The sequence below is a fragment of the Tenrec ecaudatus genome, chromosome 17 (genome assembly GCF_050624435.1).
Source record: "Tenrec ecaudatus isolate mTenEca1 chromosome 17, mTenEca1.hap1, whole genome shotgun sequence".
Classification (NCBI taxonomy): domain Eukaryota; kingdom Metazoa; phylum Chordata; class Mammalia; order Afrosoricida; family Tenrecidae; genus Tenrec; species Tenrec ecaudatus.
Genome location: NC_134546.1, coordinates 11,420,008 through 11,432,505, shown reverse-complemented (window position 1 = coordinate 11,432,505; position 12,498 = coordinate 11,420,008). Strand labels below are relative to the sequence as shown.

General features: G+C 54.9%; 1 protein-coding gene across 1 annotated transcript in view; it reads right to left on the bottom strand.

Moving 5' to 3' along the window:
- Positions 1-1,112: 1,112 nt before the first annotated feature.
- The window catches only part of SLC1A4 (solute carrier family 1 member 4), a 28,754-nt gene continuing 17,368 nt past the window's right edge, over positions 1,113-12,498 (bottom strand). The window contains exons 4-8 of the mRNA XM_075535198.1: positions 10,735-10,901; positions 8,139-8,372; positions 6,471-6,665; positions 6,141-6,275; positions 1,113-3,803 (exon numbers count right to left, since the gene is read on the bottom strand). Of these exons, the coding sequence (XP_075391313.1) occupies positions 3,569-3,803; positions 6,141-6,275; positions 6,471-6,665; positions 8,139-8,372; positions 10,735-10,901 (966 nt within the window). The 3' untranslated portion in view covers positions 1,113-3,568. The remainder of the gene's footprint in view (positions 3,804-6,140; positions 6,276-6,470; positions 6,666-8,138; positions 8,373-10,734; positions 10,902-12,498) is intronic.

Sequence of the window (12,498 nt, the reverse complement as noted above, 5' to 3'; positions counted from 1 at the left end):
GCCCAGGGGCACACAATAAGCAGGGCTGAGCTGTCCTGGGGCGCAGACAGCTCCTGCTGTTAGCTACACGGCAGGGCCAGTCACAGGTGTTCCTCGGAGCGGGTTCACGTGACCTGACCTGGGCACCCGTGTGTGTGGAATTGCTCCTAGATTAGGCCACCCTGTAAAGCTGGCATCGAGTACTGATCCCAACCTCCGCACACGCCCCACAAACGTGAATGGAGGCAATTTGGAGTCTAGGAGCCAAACTGCCACTAGCAGCCTATCTGCACCAACGCTGCATACTATGCACAGAACCGAAAGCTGGTTCCCCCGCACGTGAGAGCTGGGAATGTTCGGGTCAGAACTGGCTTTTCTTCCGAGATCCCAGGGTCTGGGATCCGAGGGTTCGGTGTGAGTGTACCGGGTCCCTTGACTCTAAAATAAGGTGACCAGACATCCTGATTTTTAACCATTTTTTTCCCACGTCGCATGGCAAGCGAGAGTATATGGTTTTCGGCTGCCATGTGGCTATTTCACCAGGATATGAGTTTTATCAATGGTGTCCCACTTTACCAATGTTAAAATCTGGTCACCTTACAAAAGCCTTGAGGGCCCCTAACTGTGCTGAAACAATGCCAACAGGGCTCCCTCTAGGAATGGTCAGGGCGTGGTGGCAGTGATGGGTAGAGGCATGGGCAGAGGCATGGGCAGCTGTCCCCTCAGGGACTTCCCCAGTCATGTGTGGCCTGAGGCATTCATTCTCTTGCTCCATCCTGGCTCTCAGCTGACAGTGAGTGCTCAGTTATAGCCTGCTGACCTGAGTTGTCATGACCAGAGGTGGCTTCACGGAGCTGTGTGCAAAGGGCATACATTTTGCAAGAGCCCTGCTGCTGCCTGAGGAGCCCATGGGCCACGCAATGCTCCCTAGCCTCCAGCTGGCTGCCAGAGATGCACCTGCGATGCCCAGCTGCAGCCTGGGCCACCTTGGCATATCCACCTGCTGCAGGGGCTCAGGTGTGTTGAAAGAAGGGGAGAAATTCCGTTATCTCAGGCCACCGCTGGAAGATCCAACAGTTACATCGGTAAATCTCTCTTCTGAAGAGTTAAAGAAAATAAAGGAGCTGTGCAGATCCCAGTAGAAACACTGTATTTTTTCTTTTGGAGGACTGTGCTATGTTGTAAGGCAGGTGTCACACATACAAAGCAGGCAGAAATGAACAGCGTTTGGGCAGCATTGATAGCATGTTAGGAGACTAGCTGGGGAGATGTGTTCAGACAACCAGAAATGGGGTTTCCCCAGGCCGGTGATTCCCAGCCCACTGACTTCTCTCTTGGCTGTGGATCTCCCAAACAGGGTGGGGGGCAGGGGAGGAGTGAGAGCCTCTTCTTGCCTCTGAGAGCGCAGGGGGTCGACTGTCCAAGCTCCAGGAAGGGTGAGGCTCTGTCCCCCTTGGACCCCGTCACCCTTTCAACTTGGGGAAACCAGGAAGCTGGATTCCCACCTCAGGGAGATTTAGGCTCTTCTCTCCACACGCAAACCCTCCTGAAGAGGCAACAACTCCCTTCAGGTGGGGAGGTGGTCCCCTGAAGCTGAATGACACCAAAAGCTCACTTGCTGTTTGGGAACAAAGCCAAACCGTGGACACGGAAGGGTGTTCCCAACAAGCTCTAGGCTGAGAGCCAACGATTCCAGACCGCTCTCCACCCCTGCGCCCGCATACGTGCCCGGGGCCTGGAGTGGCTTAGCGGGTTTCCAGAGGGCTGGGCATTCGTCCCAGGGGACAGGGCTTCTCCCCAGCAGCTCTGCTCAGAGGCAGACCTCTGTCTTTCACACTGAGAGTCAGCGGCCCCCACTCAACTAGAGGTGCTCTTCTGTAACGCCTGGGTGGCTTGGGGTGAACGAGGCTGGAACATCAGGTCTTTCATGGCTGGAGGGGAGGGGGGAGTAGGAAGCAGTACCTATAGCGTGGGAGGAGTCACGGCAAGGTCTGGCACCCAGAAAAGAGGAAGGCGGCGAGCTCATTAAGTACGTACTCGATCATCAGGAGGGGCTACGTTTGGTGCTACAGAGCTGGCGGAGTAAGAAGTGTGCCCGTGGGCACGGAGGACCGAGTCCCGCTCATACAAGCCGTCTGCCGTGGGCACGAGGCCCGTGGAGGAAGGCAGCTGGGTGTTGGCACTGGAGACGCACAGCGAGGTGGCCACCTGCACGGGCTCTGGCGGTGTGCCCCACCGTCTCCCTGTGAGGTAGGTCGGAGGCAGGTGACATGAGCCCCATTTTACAAATGGGGGAGAGTGAGGCCCCAGGACTTGCTGAGTGAGGGTCACACCAACAGCCACACAAACCCACCGACTTCTTGATTGGGGAAGAACCAAAACACACAAACTAGATTAAAGCCAAGTCTGCTGGCCAGTGGCGGACCGTTTCCCTTAAAGAGTTTTCCACGTGGATACAATGACAGGAGGGGAGAGCAGGCTCCGTGGAAATCGGTGAGGCCAGGGGTCCGGGGGGGTGGGGATCCGCCACCTCAATTAGATGGGGTGTTTGTTTTTTGTTGCTGCAGTGTGGCTTCTAAGGAAGGTCTAGGTCAGCGGTTCTCAGCCTGTGGGCTGTGACCCCTTTGGGGGTCGAACGACCCTTTCCCAGGGGTTGCCCAATTCACAACAGTAGCAAAATGACAGGTATGAAGTAGCAACAGAATTTTATGGTTGGGGAAGGGGGAGGGGGAAGGGGAGGGGGAGTCACCACACGTGAGGAACTGTATGAGAGTCAAGGCATCAGGAAGACTGAGAACCACTGGGCTAGGTGGATGGAGAATGCACCCATAAGCCAATGAAGGTGTCGAGTGTGATGACCACCCGCACCCCACACCACCCCCACTCACCAAGAAACAAAAGCCTCCCTCTGGCCAGACACCAAATCAGAGGTGACTGGGTGAAACTCCAGCGTTGTCAGAGGCTCAGGGCTGGCCTGCATTCCCTGCCCTCTGGGGCCCCAGCGCTTACACTGCGTAAGCTCTTGGTGTAAGCATTGGTGAGCTTGCACCAATGGCCTGCACCCCACACCTCCTACCCCCATCTGGACAGCAGCCCTGCACCCAACCCCACCTGGCTACAGCCCACTTCCCATGCACATCCAGTGCCCGCTCAGTAAAGTCCAGCCAAGGTTAAGAATTTGGGAGTTTTTCCTATTACTACCATACAAGAGGTGACGGGGAACCCCAAGATCTGCCCAGCTTGCCCGCCATGCAGGTGCAGAGCCGACCCGGGACAAAGAAGAACACACCTGTGTTTTCCCCCAGCTAGTCCCACCAGCTCCTCATGAGTTCATTGTTTCTGGGAGTCTGGCGGCTGTAGGGGGTATTTCCGACAGATTCCTTGTGAAACACAGTTGCAGCTGGGCCTGGGTCAAGTCCAATGTCACAGAGGGGCCTGGTCCTGGGTAACCAGCCCCGCTAGGAAGTCCAGTGCCAAACCAACCACATACTGGTTGGTGGGCTAAAGCTCAGGTGGGAGGTTCACGTAGGTGAGGGCGGTCTTCCAGGTGCGGCCGCTGGACTAACAGGGTGGGGTGTCCCCGCCCCCATCACAGGACCGACTCCTTGGACTCCAGTTCGGGGGCACCGGGCGCAGGGCCGGCAGGGTTGTGGTGTGCCATCAGCGGAGAGGTCTCCTCCTCCGACTTGCTGTTGGGCACGGCTTCCACCTTCACCTCGCACAGCCCCTGCTCCGCCTGCTGCACGGCCTTCTGGTTCAGGTGGTGGAGAATGCCCGCGCCCAGGGCGTCCCCTTCCACGTTCACCACGGTGGTGGTGCGGTCCCTGGTGGGAAAAGAGCAAACGGCAGGTGTGATATCCGGCCCTGCCCGGCAGCTTCCGGGGAGCCAGCCCGGAGCCACGGAGAAGCGACTGCTCCCCGGAGAGCCTGAGATAGGCGGCCTTGCCTCCCTCACACCACATGGATTTTCCATAAACATTTTTGACTCTAACAAAAGGCAGCCCCGGAGGCAGCGTGTTGGCAAGTCAGACGGCTAACCGGAAGGCCAGCAGTTTGAAACCACCAGCTGCTCTGTGGGAGAAAGAAGGGGCGCTCTACTCCCAGAAAGGGGTTCAGTCTTTGAAACTCACAGGGGCAGTTCTACCCTGTTCCAAAGGGTCACCATGAGTGAAAACTGACTCAATGACAATGGTTTTGTTTTTTGGGGGGCCGGGGGAGGGGGTATTCTTATCAAAGTAATCCACTGACATTGCAGAAAACCGGGAAAAAACTAAAAAACAGAGAAGTATAAAGACCGACCCCAAAGTCATGTGCTTATACTTCCCAACCCCAAGTCAGAGGGAACGTTCGGATCTGTTTCGGGTCAGTCCTTTTTGAGTACGAGGGTTTGTCTGTTTTCAGGCAGAATGCCGCTGTGTAGAAATTACCTATAACTGAGAGGAGAGCACACACTGCTCTGTGTCTGGTTGGTTGGTTTGCACCCACTCAAGATACGGTGGGAAGGCCTCTCTTCCCCCCCCCCCCCCCAGCGCTGCTGTTACTGTGTCATCTTCACGTGCATTCACGGCTGCTCGCCCACACGGCCTCCCGGCCGGAGGGTCCCTCCTCTGTCCAGAGATGAGCCTAGTGGCCACCCTCCAGTCCCCGGCAGCCACAGGCCCTGCTGTGCCGTTCTGAAGAGGGGGAGACTGTGAACTTGCCCCAGGGCGCTGAGGAGGCTGGGAATGCATCAGAGGCCATTGCCGTGGCAGGTTGCTCTGGCTGCGCCCACGTCCCTGTGCAGAAGAGGCGGCTGAGAAGGAGCTAGGGCTGTGGACCGCCTGCTCTGGTCCTGCCCAACTTCTGAGCGGAGGGATGTGCCCTCTGAGGAGCTGTCTGGACCGAGGGGCTCTCTGCCGCACATTTCCCGCTCATCGCACTGAGGGGCCCTAAGGGCCCTTGGTTCCTTTAAGGCTCCAAGGCTTAGGGAAGAAAAAGATCAAGCTGGAAAGGACCACTCCCAATGACTATAGGCAGAGCCCAGCCCAGCGCAGGGGCTTGGCTCTCAGCTACCTTATTCCTAGCGCTCCCTGGCTTGGCCATGGCCGCTAGCTACTGCGTGTCCCATTCTCCTGTTCTGTGCATGGCGCATGCACTAACTCCTACTGTCGCCAGTACAGCCCTGGTGGAGATGCTCCCACAGTGGGGCCTGCACACTGGAAATACAGGATAAAGACGTTTTCCTACAAACTTTTTGAAGCGTCCTCATACTGTTCCCGGTGTATCGATGGGAAACTTGAAGCACAGAACAGTTAACATTGCCTGGGGGCTCCAGAGTGATGCCAGAATTTGAACCCAGGCCTCCAGACGGCAGGGCTCCGTGTTCAGCGCTATGCTCCCTAGCGCTCAATGTCAGTGTCTCGGCCATCCTTCCCAATAATACAGCTCAAAGCTGGCATGAAACTCAGGGCACTGACATGCAAACACAGGTCTGTATCTTCACAGAGGCCCAGGTGGTCTGGATTATGGCTCCTTGTCCTCCCTCCCCTCCTGTCTAGGAGCCCAAGCCCGAGCCCCTGTGATTGGGCGTGTTCATCTCCTCTCTGCTCAGAGACCACACTTGGGCTCTTCCCAGCCAAGGGCCAGCATTCCTGAAGGATCACAGCTGCAACGACTACTCTCCTGAGCTGCCAACACTCCCAAAGACCCTTCCGGTCCCTGGGCCTACCTACCCCGAGAGCCCCGGCCTGGCTCTGGGACCCCCTACCTTTTAGGGTGCTGTCAGCAAGTGCTCAGTAATGGCGCTATTTCACGGGGATTTGATTCAACAGGACACGCCTGCATGAGGCAAGGACCCTCTTTTAAGTTTCTCTGTGTGGCCCAAAGGATACCTGGTGCCGTATAGGGGTTACTTGTTGGGCTGCTATCCACAGGCCAGCTGTTTGAAATCACCAGCTGCTCTGTGGGAGAAAGACGAGGCTTTTTGCTCTCGTAAAGATCGACAGCTGCAGAACCCCCTGCGGGCAGTTCTGCTCTGTCCTGTAGTCTTGCTGAGAGTCGGAAAGACTCAGTAGCAGTCAGTTTGGTTTGCTGGCCCCGCCCTCAGGCCTAGCAGGGGGCCAGGCTCTAGCAGGACAGATCTGATCTCCCAACCACAGGCCCCCTTGGGACGGGCTACTCACACAATCCAGTCCACGGCCAGGATCAGAGAGAGGTCCTGCGTGGGCAGCCCGATGGCCTCCAGGATAATGGCGATGGTGAGGACCCCTCCAGCGGGCACGCCTGCTGCCCCAACACTGGACGCTGTGGCGGTCACTCTGCGGGATGGCGAAGCAGGGCCAGCCATTAGTGCAGCGCCCGGGAGAAACGCCAAGCACTCCAGCCAGGGCTTGGACACCCGCTCAGTCAGACATGCTGTCAGCTGGGCCCCTCAGAGACAGCCCACCTGGCTGGCAGGGAGCTCGCATCGTCCTGTTTCCACACGGTGAAGGGAGAGGGGGAGGGGCACTCACAGGATGGTGAAGATCTGCCCGGCGTTGAGTTGCACGTTGTTCAGCTGGGCGATGAACACCGTGGCCACGCACTGAAAGATGGCGGCCCCGTCCATGTTCACGGTGGCCCCGATGGGGAGGATGAACCTGCTGATGCGCTTGTCGACACCGTTGTTTACCTCGATGCACTTCATCATGGAGGGGAGGGTAGCCGAGCTAGAAATGGAGACAGAACATGAGAAAACCAACCAGAAGGCACAAGGGCAGTTCCTTCCAGGCAGGCTCACATCTCTCTCATTTAGAAGCCTGGACAAAGAAACCTTGGCATGGTCCCAGTTTGGGGTAGACTTCCCTGGGGAAAGGGAAAGGGCCCACGTGTTTCTGTCCCGACCCGGGCAGGTCTGTGAACTCCCAGAGTGTCCCAGTTACCACTTGCTGGGTTCCCCTGTTCTGCTATTGACTTGCGCTCGCCTGTAGTAGGAGGCTCTCAAGAGCCCCACGGTGCGCCCTCCTGCCAAGTGTTCTCCAGAGGAGTGAGAGCCGTGCTTTCTAGCTGTGTGTCTGGCTCACTTCCTCTCTGGAATGTTGCTTCCCAAAAAGAAATGTGCAAACTAGGATTCCCACCCCCACCCCACCCCTCCACTTCTCCCCTGGGAGGCCAACCAGCAGAAAAGTCTCTCGGAATGGCAGAGAGCTACCGGTCAGTAGGGAGGCATGAACTGTCCAGTTAAGAACAGGGCCCCCTCTCTCCGACTGGTTCTGAAAACCCCAACAAAGCTGTCGGGCCACTGAGAACCAGGGCTGGTTCTGTCGAGGGCGGATAAAGCACGGCTCCCTAATTTTTTTTTTTACAGTATTGGCACATAATCCACATCATCATACAATTCAATACTTCAATCATATCAAGAAGAACTATATAATCATTACCCTAATCAATTTTAGAACATTTTCTTCTTTTTTTATCGTGGTTAAATCGCTTTTAAAATGAGTTGGGTCATCACTATTGGTTCTGGTGTTCCCTCCCTTCCCTAATTCTTTCTAGCACGCGTCTTGTGAAGATCAACAGCCAGCAGAGATCGGGGGAAGTGTGCAGTGGGGAGGCAAGTGTTAAACGTAGAAATCAAATGATGTGCAGACACCGTGTGGCCGTCTCATTCCCGTTCTTTGGAAAGCCCATTTCTTTCTCTTGAAGCATTTCCAGTGAGTGACAAGTTGCCTCCTTGGTGCTAAATTGGATAATCCACAAAACTCAGAGGACGTCGAGCATGCAAATCCTCACAACGCCTTAGCCACGAACCGAAAGAGATTTCTAACCCACGTGCCCGGAAAGGGTGGTTTGGGCAGGTCCCGCTCTGGAAATCGCCCTGCCAGGCACACCTTGAGTTAGGTGGGCTGACTTCTTTGACCGGGCAAAGGACTTACCAAGTAGGGCGAGGGAACCGTGGCTGGCTTACGTCATGATGTGATTTTCCAAGGAGGGAAGAGGTAACCCCAACAGATGACGAGATAAGACAGAAAACCCCACAGGAGGAGGCTTTAGTGTGGTGGTCACATTGAAAACCCAGAATGAGACCAATTTAGGTCCAATATGGTGAGACACTGCTCAGGTGTCTCCCACAGAGCTCACCTGGTCCCCACGGGAATAGGGCTCAGAGCAGGGGGGCAGGGGGACATCCCAAACCCACTCACCTGGAACAGGTAGCAAAGGCGGTGGCAAACGGCGTGAGGAGGCCTAGCAGGAAGCGGAAGGGGTTTTTTCGGGTAAACAGGAAGTAAATAAGGGGCAGGACGATCCCTCCGTGAATGAAATGGCCCAGGATTGACGCAAAGATGTATTTTCCCAGGCTGGTCACCAGCACGACAATGTCTTTCATTTCCACAATCTTGCTCCCAACCAGGAACATGATGCCCACGGGCACGTACCTAGGACAGAAGCACAGGGACTTGTCAGTGGGGGCGGGGACAGGGAGCCTGGACACGCAGACTCTGCTGAGACTGAACACAGGGCCTCCCAATGGCTCCCATCTCTCCCTTGGGAGACCCTGAGGAACAGGAAGGAAGGAGCTCACCAGCCCATTTGACAGGCCGTGAAACTGAGTTCAATGAAGATGCTCCCTCACCCAGGGAACTGGAAAGCAGCCCGGTGGGGTCAGGGGTTACAAGTTGGGCTGCTAACCAAAAGGCCGGCAGTTCAAACTCTGCCCCTCCCCCTCAGCTGTTCCTGTGGAGACTGATGATCCCAGGATCCCATAGGGGCAACTGTACAAGCTCACTCAATCAGGATCAGCTTAAAAGCAGTGTGTTTTGATGGGGATGGAGTTAGGGCCAGAACTCAGCCTTGTTTCCCCTTTCTCAGCAAATGCATGCTCCCAGCAGTGGGGACTGACTCCCAGGAGGAAAGGCAGGAAGCTCAAGACCAAAGGCTCCAGGGACTGTGAGCCTGACACTCAGCTTTGCTCTTGCCTGTCCTGCGACTTGGAAACATGAAAGACCAACACCTACTACTCCAAATCTCCGTGGGACAAAAGTGAGCCGCAGCAGGGGCTTTTGTGAAGGAGTTTTAAGGCCTTTGTGGTTTGGAACACAGGAAACTGTGGGGAAAGCCATGAACCATGACATGCTGGGGACCCTCTAAGACTGAGGACTTTTTAAATGGCAGGACTAGAGGGAGGAAGGCAGGGGAACTCTTACCCACAGGAACGACAAAGAACAGATGCTTGGGATCTAAAACAGACTGAGCCAGGGTTTGATAGCTCTCGGCTTTACTCAGGTGTGCATTTCAATGAGACAGGTAGTTAACAGTCCATGAGGAGCCCCATGATGCTGTCTCGGAGAAGTATTGCACTGCTACCTGCAAGGTCTGGAGTTCAAATCCACCATCTACTCCTTGGAGGAAAGAAGAGGCTGTCTGGTCCCATGAAGACTGACAACATTCAGGGTGCAGTATAGCACTGATGAAACATACAACTTTCCTCTAGTTCTTTAGTGCTTCCTCCCATCCCATCCTCCCACCACTATCATGGCCCCAATTCCACCTTACAAATCCAGCTAGACCAGAGCATGTACTCTGGTACAGATAAGAGGTTACAACATGGAGAATCCAGGACCGATAAACCCCCAATAAGGTGACCAGACGTCCCGATTTTTAACAAATTTTCCCACATCCTGCGGCATTTTTAAAAAGTCCCGATTTTTGGAAAGAATGCATGACAAGCTAGGGTATACGGTTTTCGGCTGCCATGTGTCCCACTTTACCAATGTTAAAATCTGGTCACCTTACCTTAGTACCAATAATGAGTAATGATACCAGGAGGGTAAGAGAAAGGTGGGGGGCGAAAAGGGGAACTGATCACAATGATTGACATATAATCCTCTCCCAGAGAGTTGGACAACAGAAAAGAGGGTGAAGGGAGACATTGGACAGTGTAAGATATGACAAAACAATTTATAAATTATCAAGGGTTCATGAGGGAATGGGGAGAGGGGAAGGGGGGCGGGGAGAAATGAGCTGATGCCAAGGGCTTAATTGGAGAGCAAATGTTTTTAGATTAGGGTAACGAATGTATAAATGTGCTTTATACAATTGATGTATGTATGGATTGTAATAAGGGTTGTATGAGGCCCCAATAAAATGATTTTAAAAAACAAAGAAAATTATGATGGCAATATATGTACAAATGTACTTGACACAGGGATGGATGGACTGTGATAAGAGCTGCAAGAGTCCCTAATGAAAAAAGATTGACAGCGTTGGCAATCCTTTATAAGGTCAAGACCAGCTCTCAGTGCATCAGCCAATACCGAGTCCTGGGCGGGTGGGCGGGGGAACCACGCTGCAGGTGCAGTCTCTGGTGGAGCAGAGAGTGGGGAACCACGCTGCAGGTGCAGTCTCTGGTGGAGCAGAGAGCGGGGGAACCACGCTGCAGGTGCAGTCTCTGGTGGAGCAGAGAGCGGGGAACCATGCTGCAGGTACAGTCTCTGGTGGAGCAGAGAGCGGGGGAACCACGCTGCAGGTACAGTCTCTGCTGGAGCAGAGAGTGGGGGAACCACGCTGCAGGTGCAGTCTCTGGTGGAGCAGAGAGCGGGGGAACCACGCTGCAGGTGCAGTCTCTGGTGGAGCAGAGAGCGGGGAACCACGCTGCAGGTGCAGTCTCTGGTGGAGCAGAGAGCGGGGGAACCACGCTGCAGGTGCAGTCTCTGGTGGAGCAGAGAGCGGGGGACCACGCTGCAGGTGCAGTCTCTGGTGGAGCAGAGAGCGGCGGGGAGCGGGTGGTGCAACACTCACCACATGATCCAGGAGACCAGCACCATGGTGGCCTCGTTGAAGGCGTTGAAGAAACGGATGAGCTCTTCTCCTTCGGACCCCAGTTTCTTCAGGGCCACCCCTAACATCAGGGCAAAAAGGACCAAGCCCAAAATGTTCATCCCTTTGATCTCGGTGGCAATGGGGATCTAGGGGACCAGAGCAGAGAGACACCGCAGTGAGACCCGAGGAGGAAAACTGGCGTGGCGTGTCTACTAGCCTGAACCCGGCGCCCAGCACGGGACGACGGTTCATGGTCTCTTTGGCCGGTAGTGTGGGAGTTGAGGGAACCCACTGGAAAATGGCACACAAAGTCAACAGATGAAACCCTCATCTAGTTCATGCGACACCAGCTGTTCAAAGGTGGCAGAGGCACAGAGCCGGGAGCCTCCTGCCAGGGAACACGGTTAAAGGCGGTGGGGACCTCAGGTGGGTCCTTCCAAGAGAAGGACTAAATCCAGAGTCAGGCTGTAGCTTTGCCTCCTAACGGCCAGCACACTTTTCTGTCGCCAGGCCCTTCCTGTAGATGCTGAGCTGCCTCGTTTCACCAGAGGTTCAGGATCGGACGCGCTTTCTCAGCACACTTCCTCTCGAAATCCCTGACTTAGACACGTGCAGACGTAACGCAGTCTGGATATTTTTCCACCAGCGGTGCTAGCTGTCTCACAGCTGCACGTATGGGACAAACTTCTCACCCCACCATTCCCACGCAGCGGCGGCCTTCTGAAGGGACACGTATGTTGTTGACCTGGTGAAAACAGGGAGGGTGTTTGCACCCTGGGCCCCGGCGCTTAGTCCAGGCTCTGACAGCAACTAACTTCTCGAGCTCTGTTCTCAGCCTGCAAGATGAAGCAAACCAAGCTGAACCAGCAGCTTTCAATGCTTACATTTTGGGAAGTAGAACTTTTCCGTCAGAGAAAGAAAGGTCTTCAATCCCTGGGAGACAAGAGGTGTCAGGTGGCTGGATGGACCTACTCCTCCCCACGACAGCTCTGTGGGGCAGAGTCAGGAATCATCCTGAAGGGCCCCGCCTCTCCTGGCTCTCAGATTCCATGTCCTGGCTGTTAGTGCCACAAAGACGGAGACTAGTCCAGTGCCGGGCAAGCAGCAGATGACAGTGATGGCAGCGGTCACAAGGGGACCCTCCACCAAACAGGAGTCATGATTGCACGTGGTCACCTTTGCGACAAGTGCCCAGAAGCATGTTTGCCCAATAAAATGACCAGACAGGCTTCCAAAGTCGTTTCTGATTTCCGGGTTAGCCGGAGAGAACTAGGTAACAGGTATGAGCCACATGAAACAAGCTAGTGTGAGGCTTCCAGGGGGTCTTTTGCGGGAGGGCATTCTAGCCTCCTGTTGCAGAGTTTCTCTTACAATTTCACGTTAACAGCATAGACAATAAGATGTCTGACTGTCACTGTTCTCTCTTGGATCTTGACTGATTGAAGCTATAGTTTCAAGAGCTGGGGAATTGTGTGTGTATATATATATATATAAACATATTTATATTTTCACATTTCCCTGCACAGAGCAGAGCTTTGTCTGAGATCGCTGCTACAGCCCGGCACTGGGAAGGGCACGGAATCTGTTTAATGAGGGAAGGACTCAAAGCCTACGAGGTGGGTGCCCACAGCAGGGTACCACAGGGGATCAAAGGGGGCGTGGAGATGGCGCCTGGTCAGGGCTGGGGCCTTCCAGATGTTCTTGGGCTGCTGCGCCTCCAACTTTTCACTGTGTCACTAACAA